This window comes from Aquarana catesbeiana, linkage group LG06, assembly GCF_042186555.1.
Source record: "Aquarana catesbeiana isolate 2022-GZ linkage group LG06, ASM4218655v1, whole genome shotgun sequence".
Classification (NCBI taxonomy): domain Eukaryota; kingdom Metazoa; phylum Chordata; class Amphibia; order Anura; family Ranidae; genus Aquarana; species Aquarana catesbeiana.
The window spans coordinates 160,303,953-160,328,439 of record NC_133329.1 but is presented as its reverse complement, the minus strand read 5'-3'; the positions used below and the strand labels follow the sequence as shown (position 1 = coordinate 160,328,439).

The 24,487-nt window shown below is 44.4% G+C and overlaps 1 protein-coding gene across 3 annotated transcripts in view; it reads right to left on the bottom strand.

The window, feature by feature from the left end:
• The window catches only part of SMG1 (SMG1 nonsense mediated mRNA decay associated PI3K related kinase), a 409,928-nt gene that overhangs the window by 54,103 nt on the left and 331,338 nt on the right, over nucleotides 1-24,487 (bottom strand). For 2 of the 3 annotated variants that reach the window (XM_073591119.1, XM_073591121.1), the window contains exon 49: nucleotides 18,931-19,203. The exons of the other annotated variant lie outside the window; for it this stretch is intronic. In XM_073591119.1, coding sequence (XP_073447220.1) covers nucleotides 18,931-19,203 — 273 coding nt within the window. The remainder of the gene's footprint in view (nucleotides 1-18,930; nucleotides 19,204-24,487) is intronic. 3 annotated transcript variants of the gene reach the window in all.

Sequence of the window (24,487 nt, the reverse complement as noted above, 5' to 3'; positions counted from 1 at the left end):
CCTCTGTAGATTGATAATTTTCATTTCCATCAAACGATAAGGCTTCCTTTTGTACCTAACACATAACCCAGTCCATATCAGTATAGATATCCAGCATGATATTTTTCCCCATTGAGATCTGATGTGTTTTCAAAGAGTTTCTTTAATTCTTTTGAGCAGTGTATTAGGCAGCAAGTGAACACGTTGTCCCTGAACTTGATGTGTTGAATGCAGAAAAAAAATGGGCAAGCGTATGGATTTGAGAAACTTTGGCAAGGGCCAAATTGTAATGGCTAGACAAAGGAGTCAGAACAACTACAAAACTGCGGCTCTTGGATATTCCCAGTCTGCAGTTGTCAAAACCTACCAAAAAAGTGGTCCAAGGAAGGAAAACTGCAACAGGGTCATGGGTGGCTAAGGCTTACTGAGTAATGTGAAGAGTGAAGGCTGCTGTAGCTCAAACTGCTGAAAAAGTTAACATTGGGTCTGATAGAAAGGTAATGTATAAATAGTTGTGTTGAGCTGCTGAGAAATGAAACAAATTAAATCTGTGCTTATAACCACACCTCTGTCTTGTGAATTATTAACCACTTGCCGATCGCCTCATGTACATATACTGTAGGGCGGCAGCACCGCCTACAGACGAAATTACATACCTAATCGCCTCTTTCAGGTTTGCAGCACGCATACGATGTCAGCCGGGACCCGACGATCGTTCCCGATAGGGGCAGAACGGCAGTCTATGTAAACGAGGCAAATCGCTATTTGGCGACAAGGGAAGAGAGAGATCCTGCGTTTCTGCTAAGCAGGAACACAGATCCCTATCTTCCCACAGTACAAGCCCCCCCCACGCAGTTAGAAAGCACTCCCTAGGGACACATTTAACCCTTTAATCGTTCCTGATGTTAACCCCTTCCCTGACAGTGTCATTAGTACAATGACAGTGCATATTTTTTTTAGCACTGATCACTGCATTGGTGTCACTTGTCCCAAAAAAGGGTCACTTAGCGTCCAATTTGTCGCAATGTCGCAGTCCCGCTATAAGTAAAAAAATAAATAGAAATTCCATAAAAATATCCCATAGTTTGTAAACACTATAACTTTATAACTAATATACGCTTATTGGGATTTGTTTTACCAAAAATATGCAGATTATACATTGGCCTAAACTTACGAAGAAATTTTATGTTTTCACATTTTTTTTATTGGGTGCGTTTTATAGCAGAAAGTAAATAGTTATTTTTTAAAAAGTTGTCGGTCTTTTTTTGTTTATAGCGCGGAAAAAAAAACTTAAAAAAACAAAAACAAAAACGCAGAGATGATCAAATACCACCGAAAGAGATCTCTATTTGTGGGAAAAAAAGGACATCAGTTTTATTTGTGTTTAGCACCGCACGACCGCGCAATTGTCAATTAAATTAACGCAGTGCCGTATCGCGAAAAATGGCCTGGTCATGTAGTTGGGGGTAAACCGTCCGCCGCTGAAGTGGGTAAAACATATAAGTGCCATGTAAATCAATACAGTAGTAATGGGGTATATGGCGCAGTAAGTGTTTGTGTGTACATAAATTTCTGTGCATAACAGCAAAACATTCATGGAGTCCACTTGGCACGTTCAGGGTAACGGTCTGCTGATCTCATTGCACCACCTCTGAAGAGACTGAAGTATCTCTAAGCAAACAGATAAGAACAGCAGTGCACAATCTGAGTAGTATTTTAACAGATTTATTGTGGTGAAAAATAGGATTTAAATAACGGCATACCTGTAAAATCCTTTTCTTGGAGTACATCACGGGACACAGAACCATAGTAATTACTATGTGGGTTATAGGCCACCTTCAGGTGATGGACACCGGCACATCCTAAGACAAGAAGTCCACTCCCTATATAACCCCTCCCACTACTGGGAGTACCTCAGCTTTGTAGCAAAGCAATATACGTGTATTAGAAGAGGGGTGGGACCTCTGCGTCCAATGATATACTCCAAGAAAAGGATTTTACAGGTAAGCTGTTATAAAAATCCTATTTTCTTTATAGTACATCACAGAACACAGAGCCATAGTAGTTACTACGTGGGATGTCCCAGAGCAATGCCAACTGAGGGGAGGGAGACACAACAAAAGTAGGACACCATGAGACTAGAGGACTTATACTGCTGCCTGCAGCACACTACGCCCAAAGGCAATATCCTCACGCCTTTTTACATCTACCCGATAGAATCTAGTAAATGTATGGACTGAAGACCAAGTTGCGGCCTTGCAGATTTTAACCATGGAGGCTTGGTGATGCACTGCCCACAAAGCACTAACAGCCCTAGTGGAGTGCGCTTTGATTTGAGCGGGTGGAATCTTTCTGTTCAAATGATAAGCTTGAACAATTACTTGCCGAATCCATTTATAAATGGCAGATTTCGATGCTGCCTGTCCTCTTTTAGGACCTACAGGCAACACAAACAAAACATGTTTTTGGAATCTGAGCAGTCGCCTTCAAGTAGACTTTGACAGCTCTCACCACATCCAGAGAATGTAGTGAATTCTCTTTCATAGAACAGGGTTCTGGAAAAAATGAAGGTAGAATAACATCCCGGTTTAAATGAAAACCTGACACTACCTTTGGTAGAAAATTAGGATGAGAACGCAATACTGTCTTATCCTTGTGAATAATTAAATATGGCTCTTTACAAGAAAGAGTAGCCAACTCTGATACCCTTCTTGCAGAAGATATGGCTACCAGAAAAATTAGTTTCCTTGTCAAAAGGGCCAAGGGAATATGCAGTATCGGCTCAAAAGGCTGTTTCTGCAACACAGACGGAACTAAACTCAAGTCCCAAGGGTTCAGGGGTGACCTAACCGGAGGATTAAGCCATGTTACCCCCTGAATAAAACTAGGAACCAAAGAATGCGAAGTGGTCAGTGAAACAATACTGATACGGCCGAGACCTGGCCTTTGATAGTACTCAAGGCCAGCTTCATTTCTAACCTCATCTACCTATGACATACTTCCTGGGATGCCAACCCCTGGATTCACACCAGGAGACGTATGACTTCCAGAGACTATAATATATGACTCTGGAGGCCGGTTTTCTTGCATTAAGGTAGCTACCACAGAACCTGATAGCCCACGCTTCTTCAGAATGTGGGTCTCAATAGCCAAACCGTTAAATTTGGCGTTTTTAAGGTAAGATGAAATACCGGACCTTGTAAGAGAAGGTCTGGACATGGTGGTAGGGTCTATGGTTCCCCTACCGCCATTCTTATGATCTCTGCATACCAGGATCTTCTGGGCCACAAGAAGCACCGACTTCCATTCCTGCTTGACCCGGCAAAGAAATTGCGGAAGCAGCAGAATAGGAGGGAATGCATAAATCAGTGAGAACATCAAGGCATCTGTTCCACATGCTAGTGGATCCCTTGTTCTTGACACAAAGTTGTTGATCTTTTTGTTATACCTGGACGCAAACAGATCTACGTCCGGGATCCCCCATCTCTGGCATATTGCCAGGAAGATATCGGGGTGAAGGGCCCATTCTCCCGGGAACAACTGCTGGCGACTCAAGTAGACCGCCTTCCAATTTTCTATTCCTGGAATGAAGACTGCCGATAGGCAAGGTACATTGTTTTCTGCCCAAGTTAAGATATGATTCACCTCTCTCTGGGCTGCACAACTTCTCGTGCTCCCTTGGTGATTGATATAGGCCATTGCTGTGGCATTGTTGGATTGGATCCTGACTGGACAATTCCATAACCTGAACGTTCAGGCCCTCAGGGCCAAGCGTGCTGCCCGAATCTCTAGAATGTTGATGGGCAAGGTTGTTTCTGATCTGGACCATTTCCCTTGGACAGTTGCCTCTTCCAGGACTGCTCCCCAACCTGAAAGGCTGGCATCTGTTACCACCTTCCAGGTAACTGGTAGGAAGGATTTTCCCTTCTGCAGATTCTTGGTTATTAACCACCAACTGAGGCTCCGGCGAACCCTTGGAGGCAGACGCATTGGGAAATCTAGCGCTTGGACCTTCTTGTTCCAAGCTGATAGGATACTGTTTTGCAGCAACCTGGAATGAAACTGAGCATAAGGAATGGCCTCGAACGAAGCCACCATCTTTCCCAACAACCTCATGCAAAGTCGAATGGAAGGATTCTTCTTTGCCTTGACCACCTGAATCAGTTCCTTTATGGCACTGATCTTTGCCTGGGGCAAGCATACCCTTTTCTGGGCTGCATCAATAATCAGACCCAAGTATTCTAATCTCCTTGATGGTTTTAAGGAGGATTTCTCTAGGTTGAGAATCCAACCTAGGTATATTCCAGGTAGTTGACTGTGGTGATCATACTTTGGTCTAAGCAGGCTACTGACTGGTCTATGTCTATCAAGAGTAGATCATCTAGGTACGCTATAATCGTTATACCTTGGGCCCTTAATCTGGCTAGAGGGGCCAGGACCTTTGTAAACACTCGAGGTGCAGTAGCTAGACCGAAAGGCAGAGCTACAAACTGAAAATGAAGATTTTCTACCTCGAAGCGTAGAAATTTCTGGTGAGTGGGGAAAATCGGCACACGGAGGTATGTATCCTTGATGTCGATTGACGCCAGATGTTCTCCCCCTTGTAGGATGGAGACTACTGATCGAATTGACTCCATGCAGAAAGAGCGGATATTCAGGAACCGGTTTAGATCTTTGAGATCCAGAAATGGGTCCGACATCTCCATTTGGTTTTGGCAGCGTGAAAAGGTTTGAATAAAACCCCAATCCCTGCTCTTGCATGGGGACCACCGAGATCACTTTTTGAGACAAAAGACTGTCCACTGCTTGAGAGACTTTTTTCTCTGGACCCTTGGGAACGTTTGATCTGAGAAAACGAGGAGACGGGGACTCTCGGAACTCTAGCTTGTACCCTAGAGCTATTGAAGAAGTCACCCATTTCTCTCGACACTCTTCCTGCCAGACCCTTGAGAACTGCAGAAGTCTTTCCCCCACTCGAGCGACCGGGGGCACCCCCTCATAAGGAGGCTTTAGTATTTTGTTTTGTAGGTTTCCTCCCCAGGACTTCTTTTGTCCTTGGGGCTGACCCTGAAGTTTACCTCTTGAACCTGACGGCGGAGGTCGTCTTGACTGCCTGGAGGCTGATGCCCCCTGGCATTTGAGAAGAAGCTCATTTAAATGAAACATGTTTACTCCTCTTCCTAACTGGCAAAAGAGTACTTTTTCCACCAGAAATTCACTGGATGTATTTATCCAAATCATCTCCAAACAGCCATTCACCGTGAAAAGGAAAACTAGCCAGGAGTTTTTTGCATGGCCCCTCAGCTGACCAATTTTTCAACCATAAGATTCTATGCATATGCACCAGCCCAAGTGTAATGCACGAGGCCTGAAGAATAGAATCTCTCATGGCGTGCATTGCAAAACATAACGTCGCTGGTATTTCGGCTAAATCCTGGGCCTGCTGATCAGGAATAACCTTGAGCACCTGTTTAAACTGTTCCCTCAAGGACTGACGTACACCAATTGCTGTCAGCGCAGGCTGAGTCACTGAACCTGCCAGAGAAAAAGTGCTTTTTAATAGGAATTCCAACTTTTTATCCGTTGGATCCCTAAGCATTTGAGCATTGTCTAACGGACAAGTCAAACTTTTATTCACAGAGGATATAGCAGTGTCAATTGCTGGTATCTCCCACTTTTTAGTGAATTTCTCCTCCATAGAATAAAGTGTTGAAAACTTTTTAGGAGGAAAAAAATGCTTATCTGGGTGATCCCACTCAGAATACATAAGCTTTTCCAGCAATGAATGGACAGGAAAGGCATGCACAGCTTGAGGAGGCTTTAGTGAACCCAAACATGAAGTGGGCTTATCAACCGACTCAGTTAAGGGTAGCAAAAATGTGGAACGGACCATCTCAGCAAGAGATTGCACCAACAATCTATCAGATTGTGAAGCTGATCCTTCCGCATTTGACCCCTCAGAAGAGGAGTCATCAGCCTCTTCATGGTCCCCTAAGAGAAATTCATCTTCCCCCATCCTAAGATCCTCAGTTTGAGGGTTCTGGGTAATGGAAGGGAACTTGTCACTTTTTGTCCCACACTGGGATGCGATTAAAGCCGCTAACCTTTCATGGCTGTGGAAAAAAACCTCTTCAGTAATATAGACGGGGACTGCAGTGTTGGAAACAGTTGCAACATTTGACCGCCCTGATGGCTCACTCTGACCAGCCACCTCAGATCTCTCAGAGGTACTACCAGAAGAAATTGCACCCACTGCTTGAGCAAATAGTCCAGCAACTGCCGCTGCTATTAATGCTCAGCCTGGTGCTTTAGTAAATGTGCCAAGGGAATGCCTGTGCCACCATTACATGCCCCCTTTTTGCTTGTGTCCCGCCGACAGTTGCAGACAGCAAAATGGAGCTTTTTTAAAAGTACTCCCGCACTGGACGTTGTCGCATGCCAACGCCGCGTTAAGCCATGCCCCCTCCGTATTCCCACCACACCCCACACGAGCGCGGGCCTCCGATCTGACGGGACCGACCCGCGCGTGAGTGAGGGCGGCGAGGAGGCTGTGACAAACCACCGTGCAGGCGGTGGAAAATGGAGCGGCTTTCGCCGATAGTTTCTGGCTTCCCCCTCTATCCGGAGAGAGGAGGAAAGCTTCTGTCCAGGTGGGGGGTGTTTTCGGAACCCCCTCAACACCTCGCCGGAGGGAAGTCTGCAGCTTCTTCTGATTACAGAGTGATCTGAGGAAAGCATGAAAGGTACGTGCTCTATACACCTCCCAGTTGTGACTTTTAGGCATGACATTTACTTTTTAAAGGAGACAATTCATAAGAGAATTTAAAATTCCTTAGAAATCTCCACTTACCTTTCCCGCTGCAGGGATTCTGTGGTAAAACCAACAGACCCAATCTTCACCCCTCACAGTGGGCTCTGTTAAAAAACCTTCAGGAACCGGGGCACATTTTTATCAGAAATCCACACTCCTGGGCCCGTAAAGCACCCCGCCAGGAAAACTTTATGGCTGAAAAAAACCAAAGCACTGGATCTCGGGGTCCAGCTCTCTAAAAAAAAAAAAAAAAAAAAAAGCATTACGGGCTAAACCTCGTTTCTTTCGCCACGAGGCCCGGGTATCATTCAATTCAGCCTGAAAAGACACTTTGAATGGATCCGGTTGCATAGCCTGCCCAAGCAAGGAATATTCCAGTGGAGCTCAGCACCACACATCTTTACTCGTGACCAACACCTCAGACACTGGCGAAAAAAACTGAGGTACTCCCAGTAGTGGGAGGGGTTATATAGGGAGTGGACTTCTTGTCTTAGGGTGTGCCAGTGTCCATCACCTGAAGGTGGCCTATAACCCACATAGTAACTACTATGGCTCTGTGTCCTGTCATGTACGATAAAGAAAGACAAAAGGCAATTCACATTGTGACAGTTAAAATCAGGCTCATCACATAGCAAGGGCTTCCAATGGACAGCCTTGCAACAGGGAACCTCAGACCAAGATAGGATGACATCACTTCCGGTCTACTTGGCATCCCACAAGAAGCTCTTTGCCATCTTGTTGGTTTCCACTTCCTCATCTAAGCTGTCATCCAGCCTGACATCCGGACTTTCCAGGCTGTAAAGTTGTAGGAAGAGACTCCCCATCCCAGATGCATGAGCTGACCGCTCACAGATTACATACAAAAAGTGCCATCTCTTCTTCCCACGTGTATCTATCCATTCAGTACTCCTACCTTGGTCTGAGGTTCCCTGTTGCGAGACTGTCCATCGGAAGCCCTTACTATTTGATGAGCCTGATTTTAGTTGTCACAATGTGAGATGTTGTCTTTTCACCACAATAAATCTGATAAAATACACTGCTGTTTTTCTTATCCATATAAATCAATACATGTGCAAAACCATCCATATATTATATAAAATGCAGCCCCATGTCCAATGATATACAAGGAGTATAAAAAATAATCACCCCCGTTTAAATTGTGCTGCTTTGCAGCCTGAAATGAAGACAGTTTTTGTTTTATCCAGCTGTATTTACTCAGTGCAACTTATAACATCCAAGTGAAAGATAGAACACCAACATGTCCAAAAACAAAGTCAAAAACAGAATCCCTGAGTTGGAAAAAGAATCACCCCTGTGTGTGTTTTGTTGAACCATCTTTTCCTTTAGATTACAGCCTTTAGTCTAGAGATATGTCTACTAACTTTGCAATATTTGTCCACTCTTCTCAGAACTGCTCAAGTTCAGTTACATTCAATGGTGACCGTTTGTGGACTGTAGTCTTAAAACCCATTGAAAATTACTTGAAGTCTGGGCTCTGACTAGGCCATGCAAGGACAGGCACCTTTTTCTCCTTCAACCACTGTGGTCATTTTTGCTGTGTGCTTTGGGTCATTGTCATGTTGGAAGGTAAATAATCTTCCCATTGACAATTTTCTGGAAGAGGGCAGCAGATTTTCCTCAAGAATGTGATGGTAATTTGCCCCATTTTTCCTTCTATCCTGACAAGTGCTCCAGTCTCTGCTGCAGAGAAACTCCCCCATAACAGGATATTACCACCTCCATGCTTTACTGTTGGAATGGTGTTATTTGGATGGTGAGCTATATTTATTGGATTTCTGCTAGACATATGATTTGGTGTTGTCAATTAATTCAATTTTAGTCTCATCTGACCATAACACAAAACCCTTTTCCATGTGCATTTTTGCAAACTTCAGTGCCTGCATGTGGCCTTTCTTGGGGAGGCTTTTTTCTTGAAACCCTCCCATACAAGCCACATTTGTGGAGAATTGTGATATTTTTGTTACATGCACACAATGACCACTCTCTCATACATCTGCTTCAGAGTTGCTGTAGGCCTCTTGGTAGCCTCTGATCAGTTTTTCTCCTGGCTCTTCCATCCAGTGAGGGTCTGTTTTGTACCAAATACCTTCCACTTTTTAATAGACTTCACTGTGCTTCTAGGCATTGATAAAGCCTTTGAATTTTTTTGGTATCCATCTCCTGACGTGTGCCTGTCCATAACTTTATCCCAGAGATCTTTTGACAGTACCTTGCCACCCATAGTTTGCATCAGTTGAACTACCAGGGACTAAAATGTGCCAGGGAAGCTCTTTTCATACTGAGCTAATCAAAATGACCACAGCTGATCACAGCTAAAAATCAATGGCTTTGTGTGCCATTGAGAAGGTGATTAGCTACATCTGATTGAGTTTACAAGTCATTTTTCAGAAGGAGTGTAATCCTTTTTTCCAACTCAGTGATTCGGTTTTTTAATTTTTTTTCTGACATATTGGCATTATATAGTCCACTTAGATATTATAAGTTACACTGAGTAAATACAGCTGGATAAAACAAAAGCTGTGGGTCTTTATTTCAGGCTGCAAAGTAACAAAATATGATTATTTAACCACTTGCCGACCGCCGCACGACTATATACGTCGGCAGAATGGCACGGGCAGGCAAAAGGACTTACAGGTACGTCCTTGCCTGCCCGCGGGTGGGGGGTCCGATCGGACCCCCCCCCGGTGCCTGCGGCGGTCGGCAAATCTCCCACGGCGATCGGTGGTGAGGGGGGAGGCCATCCATTCGTGGTCCCCCCCTCGCGATCGCTCCCAGCCAATGGGATCATTTCCCTGCCTCTGTATTGTACACAGAGACAGAGGAAATGATGTCATCTCTCCTCGGCTCGGTATTTTCCGTTCCGGGCCGAGGAGAGAAGACTGCAATGTGAGTGCACCAACACACACACACACAGTAGAACATGCCAGGCACACAAAACACCCCGATCCCCCCCCAATCACCCCCCCCCTGTCACAAACTGACACCAAGCTGTTTTTTTTTTCTGATTACTGTATTGGTGTCAGTTTGTGACAGTTACAGTGTTAGGGCAGTGAGTGTTAGGCCCCCTTTAGGTCTAGGATACCCCCCTAACCCCCCCTAATAAAGTTTTAACCCCTTGATCACCCCCTGTCACCAGTGTCGCTAAGCGATCATTTTTCTGATCGCTGTATTAGTGTCGCTGGTGACGCTAGTTAGTGAGGTAAATATTTAGGTTCGCCATCAGCGTTTTATAGCGACAGGGAGCCCCAGATACTACCGAATAAATGTTTTAACCCCTTGATTGCCCCCTAGTTAACCCTTTCACCACTGATCACTGTATAACCGTTACGGGTGACGCTGGTTAGTTTGTTTATTTTTTATAGTGTCAGGGCACCCGCCGTTTATTACCGAATAAAGATTTAGCCCCCTGATCGCCCGGCGGTGATATGCGTCGCCCCAGGCAGCGTCAGATTAGCGCCAGTACCGCTAACACCCACGCACGCAGCATACGCCTCCCTTAGTGGTATAGTATCTGTACGGATCAATATCTGATCCGATCAGATCTATACTAGCGTCCCCAGCAGTTTAGGGTTCCCAAAAACGCAGTGTTAGCGGGATCAGCCCAGATACCTGCTAGCACCTGCATTTTGCCCCTCCGCCCGGCTCGGCCCAGCCCACCCAAGTGCAGTATCGATCGATCACTGTCACTTACAAAACACTAAACGCATAACTGCAGCGTTCGCAGAGTCAGGCCTGATCCCTGCGATCGCTAACAGTTTTTTTGGTAGCGTTTTGGTGAAATGGCAAGCAGCAGCCCCAGGCAGCGTCAGGTTAGTGCCAGTAGCGCTAACACCCACGCACGCACCGTACAGCTCCCTTAGTGGTATAGTATCTGAACGCATCAATATCTGATCCGATCAGATCTATACTAGCGTCCCCAGCAGTTTAGGATTCGCAAAAACGCAGTGTTAGCGGGATCAGCCCAGATACCTGCTAGCACCTGCGTTTTGCCCCTCCTCCCGGCCCACCCAAGTGCAGTATCGATCGATCACTGTCACTTACAAAACACTAAACGCATAACTGCAGCGTTCGCAGAGTCAGGCCTGATCCCTGCAATCGCTAACAGTTTTTTTGGTAGCGTTTTGGTGAACTGGCAAGCACCAGCCCCAGGCAGCGTCAGGTTAGTGCCAGTAGCGCTAACACCCAGGCACGCACCGTACACCTCCTTTAGTGGTATAGTATCTGAACTGATCAATATCTGATCCCAAAAACGCAGTGTTAGTGGGATCAGTCCAGATACCTGCTAGCACCTGCGTTTTGCCCCTCCACACGGCCCAGCCCAGCCCACCCAAGTGCAGTATCGATCGATCACTGTCACTTACAAAACACTAAACGCATAACTGCAGCGTTCGCAGAGTCAGGCCTGATCCCTGCGATCGTTAACAGTTTTTTTGGTAGCGTTTTGGTGAACTGGCAAGTGCCAGCGGCCTAGTACACCCCGGTCGTAGTCAAACCAGCACTGCAGTAACACTTGGTGACGTGGAGAGTCCCATAAGTGCAGTTCAAGCTGGTGAGGTGGCAAGCACAAATAGTGTCCCGCTGCAACCAAGAAGACAAACACAGGCCCGTCGTGCCCATAATGCCCTTCCTGCTGCATTCGCCAATCCTAATTGGGAACCCACCACTTCTGCAGCGCCCGTGCTTCCCCCATTCACATCCCCAACCAAATGCAGTCGGCTGCATGAGAGGCATTTTTATGTCCTCCCGAGTACCCCTACCCAACGAACCCCCCCAAAAAAGATGTTGTGTCTGCAGCAAACGCGGATATAGGCGTGACACCCGCTATTATTGTCCCTCCTGTCCTGACAATCCTGGTCTTTGCATTGGTGAATGTTTTGAACGCTACCATTCACTAGTTGAGTATTAGCGTAGGGTACAGCATTGCACAGACTAGGCACACTTTCACAGGGTCTCCCAAGATGCCATCGCATTTTGAGAGACCCGAACCTGGAACCGGTTACAGTTATAAAAGTTACAGTTACAAAAAAAGTGTAAAAAAAAAAAAAAAAAAAAAAAAAAAAAAACACAAACAAAAATATAAAATAAAAAATAATAGTTGTCGTTTTATTGTTCTCTCTATTCTCTCTATTCTTCTGCTCTTTTTTACTGTATTCTATTCTGCAATGTTTTATTGTTATTATGTTTTATCATGTTTGCTTTTCAGGTATGCAATTTTTTATACTTTACCGTTTACTGTGCTTTATTGTTAACCATTTTTTTGTCTTCAGGTACAGCATTCACGACTTTGAGTGGTTATACCAGAATGATGCTTGCAGGTTTAGGTATCATCTTGGTATCATTCTTTTCAGCCAGCGGTCGGCTTTCATGTAAAAGCAATCCTAGCGGCTAATTAGCCTCTAGACTGCTTTTACAAGCAGTGGGAGAGAATGCCCCCCCCCCCACCACCGTCTTCCGTGTTTTTCTCTGGCTCTCCTGTCTCAACAGGGAACCTGAGAATGCAGCCGGTGATTCAGCCAGCTGACCATAGAGCTGATCAGAGACCAGAGTGGCTCCAAACATCTCTATGGCCTAAGAAACCGGAAGCTACGAGCATTTTATGACTTAGATTTTGCCGGATGTAAATAGCGCCATTGGGAAATTGGGGAAGCATTTTATCACACCGATCTTGGTGTGGTCAGATGCTTTGAGGGCAGAGGAGAAATCTAGGGTCTAATAGACCCCAATTTTTTCAAAAAAGAGTACCTATCACTACCTATTGCACGCAAGCGTCGGTCTGGCGTCAAATGTAAACAGCAATTGCACCATGCATGTGAGGTATCACCGCGACGGTCAGATCGAGGGCAGTAATTTTAGCAGTAGACCTCCTCTGTAAATCTAAAGTGGTAACCTGTAAAGGCTTTTAAAGGCTTTTAAAAATGTATTTATTTTGGTGCCACTGCACGTTTGTGCGCAATTGTAAAGCATGTCATGTTTGGTATCCATGTACTCGGCCTAAGATCATCTTTTTTATTTCATCAAACATTTGGCCAATATAGTGTGTTTTAGTGCATTAAAATGTAAAAAAGTGTGTTTTTTCCCCAAAAAATGCGTTTGAAAAATCGCTGCGCAAATACTGTGTGAAAAAAAAAAATTAAACACCCACCATTTTAATCTGTAGGGCATTTGCTTTAAAAATTAATATAATGTGTGGGGGTTCAAAGTAATTTTCTTGCAAAAAAAAATAATTTTTTCATGTAATCAAAAAGTGTCAGAAAGGGCTTTGTCTTCAAGTGGTTAGAAGAGTGGGTGATGTGTGACACAAGCTTCTAAATGTTGTGCATAAAATGCCAGGACAGTTCAAACCCCCCCCAAATGACCCCATTTTGGAAAGTAGACACCCCAAGCTATTTGCTGAGAGGCATGTCGAGTCCATGGAATATTTTATATTGTGACACAAGTTGCGGGAAAGAGACAAATTTTTTTTTTTTTTGCACAAAGTTGTCACTAAATGATATATTGCTCAAACATGCCATGGGAATATGTGAAATTACACCCCAAAATACATTCTGTTGCTTCTCCTGAGTACGGGGATACCACATGTGTGAGACTTTTTGGGAGCCTAGCCGCGTATGGGACCCCGAAAACCAAGCACCGCCTTCAGGCTTTCTAAGGGCGTAAATTTTTGATTTCACTCTTCACTGCCTATCACAGTCTCGGAGGCCATGGAATGCCCAGGTGGCACAAAACCCCCCCAAATGACCCCATTTTGGAAAGTAGACACCCAAAGCTATTTGCTGAGCGGTATAGTGAGTATTTTGCAGACCTCACTTTTTGTCACAAAGTTTTGAAAATTAAAAAAAGAAAAAAAAAATTTTTTTTTTTGTCTTTCTTCATTTTCAAAAACAAATGAGAGCTGCAAAATACTCACCATGCCTCTCAGCAAATAGCTTGGGGTGTCTACTTTCCAAAATGGGGTCATTTGGGGGGGGTTTGTCCCACCTGGGCATTCCATGACCTCCGAAACTGTGATAGGCAGTGAAGAGTGAAATCAAAAATGTACACCCTTAGAAATCCTGAAGGCGGTGATTGGTTTTCGGGGTCCCGTACGCGGCTAGGCTCCTAAAAAGTCCCACACATGTGGTATCCCCGTACTCAAGAGAAGCAGCAGAATGTATTTTGGGGTGCAATTTCACATATGCCCATGACCTGTGTGAGCAATATATCATTTAGTGACAACTTTGTGCAAAAAAAATAAAAAATAAATTGTCACTTTCCCGCAACTTGTGTCAAAATATAAAATATTCCATGGACTCAACATGCCTCTCAGCAAATAGCTTGGGGTGTCTACTTTCCAAAATGGGGTCATTTGGGGGGGGGGGTTTGTGCCGTCTGGGCATTTTATGGCCTTCAAAACTGTGATAGGTAGTGAGGAGTAAAATCAAAAATGTACGCCCTTAGAAATCCTGAAGGCAGTGATTGGTTTTCGGGGCCCCGTATGCGGCTAGGCTCCCAAAAAGTCCCACACATGTGGTATCCCCATACTCAGGAGAAGCAGCTAAATGTATTTTGGGGTGCAATTCCACATATGCCCATGGCCTGTGTGAGCAATATATCATTTAGTGACAACTTTTTGTAATTTTTTTTTTTTTTTTGTCATTATTCAATCACTTGGGACAAAAAAAAATGAATATTCAATGGGCTCAAAATGCCTCTCAGCAATTTCCTTGGGGTGTCTACTTTCCAAAATGGGGTCATTTGTGGGGGTTTTGTACTGCCCTGCCATTTTAGCACCTCAAGAAACGACATAGGCAGTCATAAATTAAAGGCTGTGTAAATTCCAGAAAATGTACCCTAGTTTGTAGGCGCTATAACTTTTGCGCAAACCAATAAATATACACTTATTGACATTTTTTTTACCAAAGACATGTGGCCAAATACATTTTGGCCTAAATGTATGACTAAAATTGAGTTTATTGGATTTGTTTTTAGAACAAAAAGTAGAAAATATCATTTTTTTTCAAAATTTTCGGTCTTTTTCCGTGTATAGCGCAAAAAATAAAAATGGCAGAGGTGATCAAATACCATCAAAAGAAAGCTCTATTTGTGGGAAGAAAAGGACGCAAATTTCGTTTGGTTACAGCATTGCATGACCGCGCAATTAGCAGTTAAAGCGTCGCAGTGCCAAATTGTAAAAAGTGCTCTGGTCAGGAAGGGGGTAAATCCTTCCGGGGCTGAAGTGGTTAAAAAAAAAAAAAGGGGGGGGGGGTTTGATGACTTTCTATATCCACTGTATATTCCACTTCAAGTACAGTCTTATGCAAAGCGATTCAAGATCCAAAATACAATTTTCACTACGAAAGTGATACCAGAATCCCAGTGCTCCACCACCGCAGTGAAAACGTATTGACACAAGAAATAGGTCAAAATAAGCTTTATCTGACCAGGGGTAGTATGGAACGCCTTTTGGCTTTGACAGGCGCTCCGTTTGCCTAAACCTTATTCCAGGATACTGTGTCCTTAAGACTTCGCTGCACCACTGCTTGCCTCTGAAGGGTCAACTCAGAACCATAATGGAGCTACCATAGTGCAGTATTTTAAAAACAGCATACAATTTATTAACCATTTGCTGCCCGCCATATAGCAAAATGACACTGGCAAAGTGGTTGTGTTATCCTGACTGGACGTCATATGACTTGGTCAGGATAACAAGCCGCTGCACGCCCCTGGAAGCGCACATCACAGCAATCGTCGTTGCGGCATGTCAGTCTGACACACCGAAACTCCGATCTAGGTAAAGAGTCTCTATGAGAGACTCTTTACCACGTGATCAGCCGTGTCCAATCACGGCTGACTACGATGTAAACAGGAAGAGCCGTTGATCGGCTTTTCCTCACTTGTGTCTGACAGATGCGAGTAGAGGAGAGCCTATCAGCTGCTCTCCTGACAGTGGGGGTCTTTGCTGATTGTTTATCAGCGCAGCCCCCACTCGGATGCACACCCAGGACCACCAGGATGCCCCCAGGACTGACCACACTGGACCACCACAGGGATGACCACCACAATGGACCACCAGGTATGCCACCCTAGACCACCAGGGAAATGCCAATCAGTGCCCAGGCAGCTGTCAATCAGTGCCAATGAAAAATGCCTGCCAGTGCCACCAGTGATGCCTATCAGTGAAATCTATCACTGCCGCCTTTCAGTGCATATCAGCGCCACCCATAAGTACCCATCAGTGCAGCCTTTCAGTGCCCATCAGTGATGCCTAGTAATGCCACCCATCGGTGCTGCCCATCAGTGCCCCCTCATCAGTGCCCCCTCATCAGTGCCCATCAGTAAAGGCGAAAACGTACTAATTTACAAAATTTTATAACAAAAACAAAGAAAAAAAACTATTTTTTTCCAAAAAAATTATTTTTTTTTAATTATTCATTGGTTTAGCAAAAAATAAAAACCACAGAAGTGATCAAATACCACCAAAAATAAGCTCTTTGCGGGGACAAAATGAAAATTTAGTTTGGGTACAGTGTAACATGACCGCTCAATTGTCATTTAAAATGACAGCACTGAAAGCTGAAAATTGGCCTGCGCAGGAAGGTGCAAAAGTGCCCTGTATTGAAGTGGTTAAAGAAATACACATACAGAAATATAATAAAATCTCAAGTAGGTTTAAATAGACACTCCTCAATCACCGCACTTCCGGTCCTCAGCTCCGATGCCCCTCATATGGTCACAGACCACGTGACCATCAGTAAATTTATGGTGGAGCACATACACTTGAAGACTGGAGCACAGGGATTCTTGGATCACTAAGTGAAGTTTGTATGTTGGATCTGGAATCACTTTGCATAAGATTGTACTTGAACTGAAATATATATCATTGGACATGGGGGGAACACACACTTTGGTGATTGCGGCAGCTGAATAGCAACATTTGAAATATAATTCCTGGAAACGCCTATGATTTTATTTTTGTTTTGTCCAATAGAAAGGTGTCAGATCACACAGTTTGCTGCATATGGGCTGTGTAGCGCATACCGACCCATGCCGACAACCAAAAGCACCTACAATGGATATATGAGCATCAGAACTGGACCACAGCTCAATAGACGAAGGTGGCCTGGTCTTGATGAATTGAAGAATGGTTTGAGAAACACAAGAGTCCAAGGTGTTGACTTGGCCTCCAAATTATCCAGAATTAAATATAATCGAGCATCTGAGGGATGTGCTGAAAAAACAAGTCCAGTCCATGGAGGCACCACCTTGAAACTTACAGGACTTAAAGGATTTGCTACTGATGGTTTGGTGCCAGATACCATAGCATACCTTCAGAGGTCTGTTGGAGTCCATGCTTCGATGGGTTATGGTGGGTGGACATAATGCTATGGCTGATTGGTATATATACAGGGAGCATTATTGCTACAGACTAGGTCTATAATCTGTCTGGCATCTATCCATGTGCTATGACACTACTACAGTTTCAGAAAGCAGTGATTACAAATAATTTGCTTGAAACATTTCAGTTCCAATGCGTCTTTCTCATGTAATCAGCCAGTACAGGCATTTTTGTAAACCAAAGTTCTGTAGGAGTGTAGGTGAGGACAAAAATTCAACACAAAAAGGATTACACATACAGTGAGGGAAAAAAGTACTCGATCCCCTGCCGATTTGTGTACGTTTGCCCACTGACAAAGAAATAATCAGTTTATAATTTTAATGGCAGGTTTATTTTAACAGTGAGAGACAGAACAAAAAAATCCAGAAAAACGCATTTCAAAAAAGTTATGAATTGATTTGCATTTTAATGAGAGAAATAAGTATTTGACCCCTTTGCAAAACTTGATTCAGTATTTGGTCTCAAAGCCCTTGTTAGCAATCACAGAGGTCAGACGTTTCTTGTAGCCACCAGGAGGGATTTTGTCCCACTCCTCTTTGCAGATCCTCTCCAAGTCTTTAAGGTTTAGAGGCTGATGTTTGGTAACTTGATCCACTCCTTTGTTGCCTTGGCCGTGTGTTTTGGGTCATAGTAATGCTGGAATACTCATCCATGACCCATTTTCAATGCTCTGGCTGAGGGAAGGAGGTTCTCACCCAAGATTTGACCGTACATGGCCCTGTCCATCGTCCCTTTGATGCAGTGAAGTTGTCCTGTCCCCTTAGCTGAAAAACACCCCCAAAGCATGTTTCCACCTCCATGTTTGACAGTGGAGATGGTGTTCTTGGGGTCATAGGCAGCATTCCTCCTCCTCCAAACACAGCGTGTTGAGTTGATGCCAAAGAGCTCAATTTTGGTCTGAACTGACCACAACAATTTTACCCAGTCCTCCTCTGAATCATTCAGATGTTCATTAGCAAACTTCAGACCGGCCTGAACATGTGCTTTCTTGAGCAAGGGGACCTTGTAGGCATTGCAGGATTTCAGTCCTTCACGGTGTAGTGCGGTACCAATTGTTTTCTTGGCGACTATGGTCCCAACTGCCTTGAGATCACTGACAAGATTCTCCCATGTAGTTCTGGCCTGATTCCTCACCGTTCTCATGATCATTGAGACTCCACGAGGCGAGATCTTACATGAAGCCCCAGACGAGGGAGATTGACAGTTTTTTGGCGTTTCTTCCATTTGCGAATAATCGCACCAACTGTTGTCACCCTCTCACCAAGCTGCTTGGCAATGGTCATGTTGCCCATTCCTGCCTTGTGTATGTTTACAATCTTGTCCCTGACATCCTTGGACAGCTCTTTGGTCTTGGCCATAGTGGAGAGATTGGAATCGGATTGATTGTGTCTGTGGACAGGTGTCTTTTATACAGGTAACAAGCTGAGATTAGGAGCAATCCCTTTAAGAGAGAGAGAGCTCCACATCTCAGCTCATTACCAGTATAGAAGACACCTGGAAGCCAGAAATCTTGCGGATTGATAGGGGATCAAATATTTATGACACTCATTAAAACACAAATCAATTGAAAACTTTTTTGAAATGCGTTTTTCTGGATAATTTTGTTATTCAGTGGGCAAACGTACAAAATCAGCAGGTGATCAAATACTTTTTTCCCTCACTGTAACACAATTTACACTTTTGTAACTTCCTAAAAACCAAAGGTTAAACTGGGAAATGTTTACATCTGTATTATTTTCATTACCTTGTGAGAGCGCAGAGAGCAGATACGACCACACTAGCCAGACTCAGTGAACCCTCCTCATCATTTTCATGCAGAAAAACTTTAATACAGCGCTCAATTTCTTTCAGTTGCTCTTCACAAACTGGAACGGTTGCCACCTCTTGTTTCAGTCGTTCTACTTGCCTCAAAAGCCTGTTATTTGTATCAGCATAATAGCGCTGCAGGGCCAACTCAGTGGCAGAAAGGAACTGACAGACAGCTTGGGGGGGCTGAGGAGCATACTGCAATTCATACCTGTAATAAATAATGATGTGATCAAGACCTGATTGCTACAATTTTGGCCACAAACCTAATCTAAGTGCTTATGTACAGTGGATATAAAAAGTCTACACACCCCTGTTAAAATGTCAGGTTTCTGTGATTTAAAAAAAAAAAAATTACAAAGATAAATCATTTCAGAACTAAAGTACTGAATTAAAAATAAAAAAAATAAAATAATGTGGTTGCATAAGTGTGCACACCCGCTTATCACATTCAAACTCATGACAAATAGGAGTCAGTACACGCCTGACATTATTTAAAGTGCCTCTGATTACCCCCCAATAAAGTTCAGCTGTTCTAGAATTTCCAAGGCATTAGATATACCATGGAACACAGTGAAGACAGTCATCATCAAGTGGAGAAAATATGGCACAACATTACCAAGAACTGGACGTCCCTCCAAAATTTATGAAAAGATGAGAAGAAAACTGGTCAGGGAGGCTGCCAAGAGGCCTACAGCAACATTAAAGGAGCTGCAGGAATATCTGGCAAGTACTGACTATGTGGTACATGTGACAACACTCTTCCGTATTCTTCATATGTATGGGCTATGGGGTAGAGTGGCAAGACGGAAGCCTTTTTTTGCGAAGAAAAACATCCAAGCCTGGCTAAATTTTGCAAAAACACATCTGAAGTCTCCCAAAAGCATGTGGGAAAATGTGTTATGGTCTGATGAAACCAAGGTTGAACTTTATGGCCATAATTCCATAAGATATGTTTGGCGTAAAAACAACACTGCACATCACCAAAAGAACACCATACCCACAGTGAAGCATGGTGGTGGCAGCATCATGATTTGAAGCTGTTTTTCTTCAGCTGGAACAGGGGCCTTAGTCAGTCAAGGTAGAGGGAATTATGAACAGTTCCAAATACCAGTCAATATTGTCACAAAACCTGCAGGCTTCTGCTAGGAAGCTGAACATGAAGAGGAACTTCATCTTTCAGCATGGCAACGACCCAAAGAATACATCCAAATCAACAAAGGAATGGCTTAACCAGAAGATGATTAAAGTTTTGGAATGGTCCAGCCAGAGCCCAGACCTGAATACAATTGAAAATCTGTGGGGTGATCTGAAGAGGGCTGTGCACAGGAGATGCCCTCGCAATCCGACAGATTTGGAGTGTTTTGGAAAGAAGAGTGGGCAAATATTGCAAAGTCAAGATGTCCCATGCTGATTGACTAAAAGACTGAGTGCTGTAATAAAACAAAAGGTGCTTCAACAAAGTATTTGTTTAAGGGTGTGCACACTTATGCAACCATATTTTATTTTTTTATTTTTACTTTGTTTTTCACCTGAGTTGTACAGTTTATAGGTCACATTAAAAAGGTGGAAAAAGTTCTGAAATTATTTTTCTTTGTCTGATTTTTTTTTTTTTACATCACAGAAACCTGACATTTTAACAGGGGTGTATAGACTTTTTATATCCACTGTAGATGGGCAAATGCAGCATGCATTCAGTTTGCATTTGAGATTGACTTAAAAATCTGATCTAACTTCAGCCTAGGTTCAGACTAGTGCAAACTCAGACATCACATGTGATTCGTATACAGCTGTATGGCTGAACTCGCATTGGATTCGCACAGAAAAAGGTGCAGGAACTTGGTTTTTCCCCGCACTGGAATCGGATCACATGGGTGTTCTCACCTATGCGATCTGATTCCTGTAAGAATCCACAGTTCGCAGTGCGATCTGTGAACTGTTCTGGGGGTGTCAATAACAATGTAATGACAGCTGCAGCGGTTTACAGAGGGCAGTGTGAACTGCCTGCGGGAGAGAAGCAATGCGGGAACTGGCACTGTAATCACGCTGGTTCCCGCATCGCACTAGTCTGAACCTAGGCTCAAGCTACTTTTCACATTTACTTGAGAAAATCAGTTCAATTCTAAATTATTCTAAATAGTTATTGTCTCTACAGCAATGATTCATACATTCCTTTTTCTAGAGGATTTTGAAAAATGGGTACTTGTTTACAGTCTAATAAGACTGTATTCATTGAAAACTACACAGCAAATACATACACTGGCTCTATTAACTACACAGCAGGTCTCTTAAGCTGGCCATAGATGGATACCAAAATCATTCACGCTGAGCTATTGTGTTCTGACAGTGGGGAGACATCTTCGCAATCAGGACACGCTGATCAGTGCTGCCGGCTGTAGCTGGCGGCACTGATCGGCCATGAAAAACCTGATAGGCTGGTTGTACAGAACTCGATCAGTCGATCGAGATCTGTACAACCAGGGTGCCCAAACGATCAAAATGTGGCCGGGCCCTGCCGAACCAGCCGATATTCAATCCATGTATGGTTGGTTTAGGGCTCCACGTTTACACGCGCTGCAATTTAAAGCAGCATGAGTCTGCTAATTCCTGCGACTGGAATTGACAGGTGTGTGCGAATCGGTATTAGCAACTGTCTGCACAGCCAGCGATCACCTGCAGTGATCGTGACTGGACGTACTCAGATTCTTGCTGCTGGGATTCACAAAATGTAGAAACTTGTGTATAAATGGAGCCCAACTAGGCAGCTCTCCAAAATCAAAGGGCCTTAAGTTCAAACATTCCCAGAACCTGTGGTAAAATCTTTATTCGTACTGGCTGAAAAGACTGATTCTTCTTGTGGTGGATCAAAAAAAAAAAAAAAAAGGCATAAGACACTATGGTCCTTATACTGACTCTTTCAGAAGATCTGGATCATGCTACCTATATTGATATGAATTTACTTCTGCCATATTGCATGGAAAGGTAAGCATACATACAACTTAAAGCGGGGGTTCACCCACACCGCCAAAAAAAAAAAAAATATATTAAAAGCCAGCAGCTACAAATACTGCATCTGCTGACTTTTAATACATGGCCACTTACCTGTCCCAGGGTCCAGCGATGTCGGCAGGGGACGCCGAGAACCCCCTCGGTTCTCGGCAGCTGCCGCCGCCATCCTGGGTGAGGGAATCAGGAAGTGAAGCGTTGCGGCTTCACTTCCCGGTTCCCTACTGCGCATGCGCGAGTCGTGCTGCACGTCCCTAGCGGTCCCCGCTCTCTCCTGGGAGCTGTGTGTTCCCAGCAGACAGCGCGGTCAGGACGGGAAGAGGCATAGACTCCCATGGGAGTCTATGCCGGAAGTGGGTGCAAATACCTGTCTTAGACAGGTATCTGCACCCCCCTCCCCCTGAAAGGTGCCAAATGTGACACTGGAGGGGGGGAGGGTTCCGAAAAGCAGAAGTTCCATTTTTGTGTGGAACTCCACTTTAAATGAGATGAGCAAGGAGTAATGATTTGACGAGCCAGGCTTACTGGCTCATCAAATGACTAGAGCCTGGCAGATGAGATATCACACCTAAAGAATCACATGGAGGTTTGCATGAGGTTGTCGGTTTTGGAGAACTGTTGAATCCTGCTTTGTGCCAAGACGTTTTGAGTGTCAGTGCTCTCCAAAAAGTAACCTAGGATGTGATGAAGTATAATTTTTAAAGGGACTGGGCTGAGTCTGTGCCAAATTAATTTTTTTTTTTTTACTTTTTGTGTTGTCATTAAAAATAGGTTATGAAACTTGAGTGTAGATTTGTGACATTTATTTTCACTGGCTGGTTGTTGGCATGTGTTCTGAAATAAATTGGCAAAGTCAGATACCATAAGTTGCAATTGCGCTCATGGGCAACAGTGGATATAGATTGGTTGTGTCCCCTTCCGAGATAAAGATGACATCATCTGTGAACTACTACTACCCTATGTTTTAACCACTTACCAACCGGCCCATAGCCGAATGACGACTGCAGGGCGGTTGGATAACTCTGGGAGGACGTACTATGACATCCTCCCAGAATTCCCCTCTCGCGCGCCCCCTGAGGCGCGCACCCGAACAAATCCGTGACCGCCGGGTCCAGAGGACCCGGCGCATCACGGATCCCGGTAAATGGCCGCAGATCGCGGCCGTTTACCATGTGATCGCGCCGTCAAATGACGGCGCGATCACATGTAAACAGACCGGCGTCATCTGATGACGCCGGTTCCTCTCCTCCCCTCCTGTGTACCGATCGGTACACAGTGAGCGGGGAGGGAGATGGATGGATGTCTGCAGCGCTGTGGGCTGGATGTGTAGTGTCCACAGCGCTGCACAGAGACATCCAGCCATCCATGCTCAGCCATCCCTACTACTATGCAATGCTGTGCAATACTCGGCCATGCCCCCGCCATACTCGGCCATGCCCCCGCCATACTCGGCCATGCCCCCGCCATACTCGGCCATGCCCCCGCCATACTCCGCAATACCCCGCCATGCTGAGCCATGCTCAGCTGTACTCGGCCTCTGTATGTGGCCAGGCTGTGGAAGTCTCACACATGTGGTATCGCCGTATTCAGGAGGAGCAGGAGAATCTATTTTGGGGTGTCATTTTTGGTATGTACATGTTATGTGGTAGAAATATTGTATAAATGGACAACTTTGTGTTAAAAAAAAAAAAAAAGCGTTTTAACCACTTCCCGCCTGCCGGCCGTCATACAACGTCCTTGACTTTGTGCGGGGATATCTGAATGATGGCTGTAGCTACAGGCATCATTCAGATATCAGCTTTTTCAGCCGGCGATTCCCTACACCATGAGAACGATCATAGCAGCTGTTCCACTGCTTGATCGTTCTTACGGGAGGCGAGAGGGGATGTCCCCCCCTCCCGCGCTTCTACCGACTCACAGCTACGATCGAAGCCAGGATCGTTTTTTTTTTTTTTTTTTTTTAAATTTCAGGCTTCCCAGCCTAGAGGTGAGATGTGGGGTCTTATTGACCCCATATCTCACTGTAAAGAGGACCTGTCATGCCATATTCCTATTACAAGGATGTTTATATTCCTTGTAATAGGAATAAAAGTGGTCCAAAATTTTTTTTTTTGGAAAAAAGCATCAAACTAAAAATAAAGTAAAATGAACAATAAAAAAAAAAAAAATTTTTAAAGCGCCCCTGTCCCTGTGTGCTCGGATGCAGAAGCGAACGCATACGTAAGTCCCGCCCACATATGAAAACGGTGTTCAAACCACACATGTGAGGTATCGCTGCGATTGGTAGAGCGAGAGCAATAATTTTGGCCCTAGACCTTCTCTGTAACTCAAAACATGTAACCAGTAAAAAATTTTAAAGCGTCGCCTTTGGGGATTTTTGAGTAGCAAAGTTTGGCGCCATTCCACAAGCGCGTGCAATTTTGAAAGGTGACATGTTGGGTATCTATTTACTCGGCGCAACTTCATCTTTCACATTATGCAAAAACATT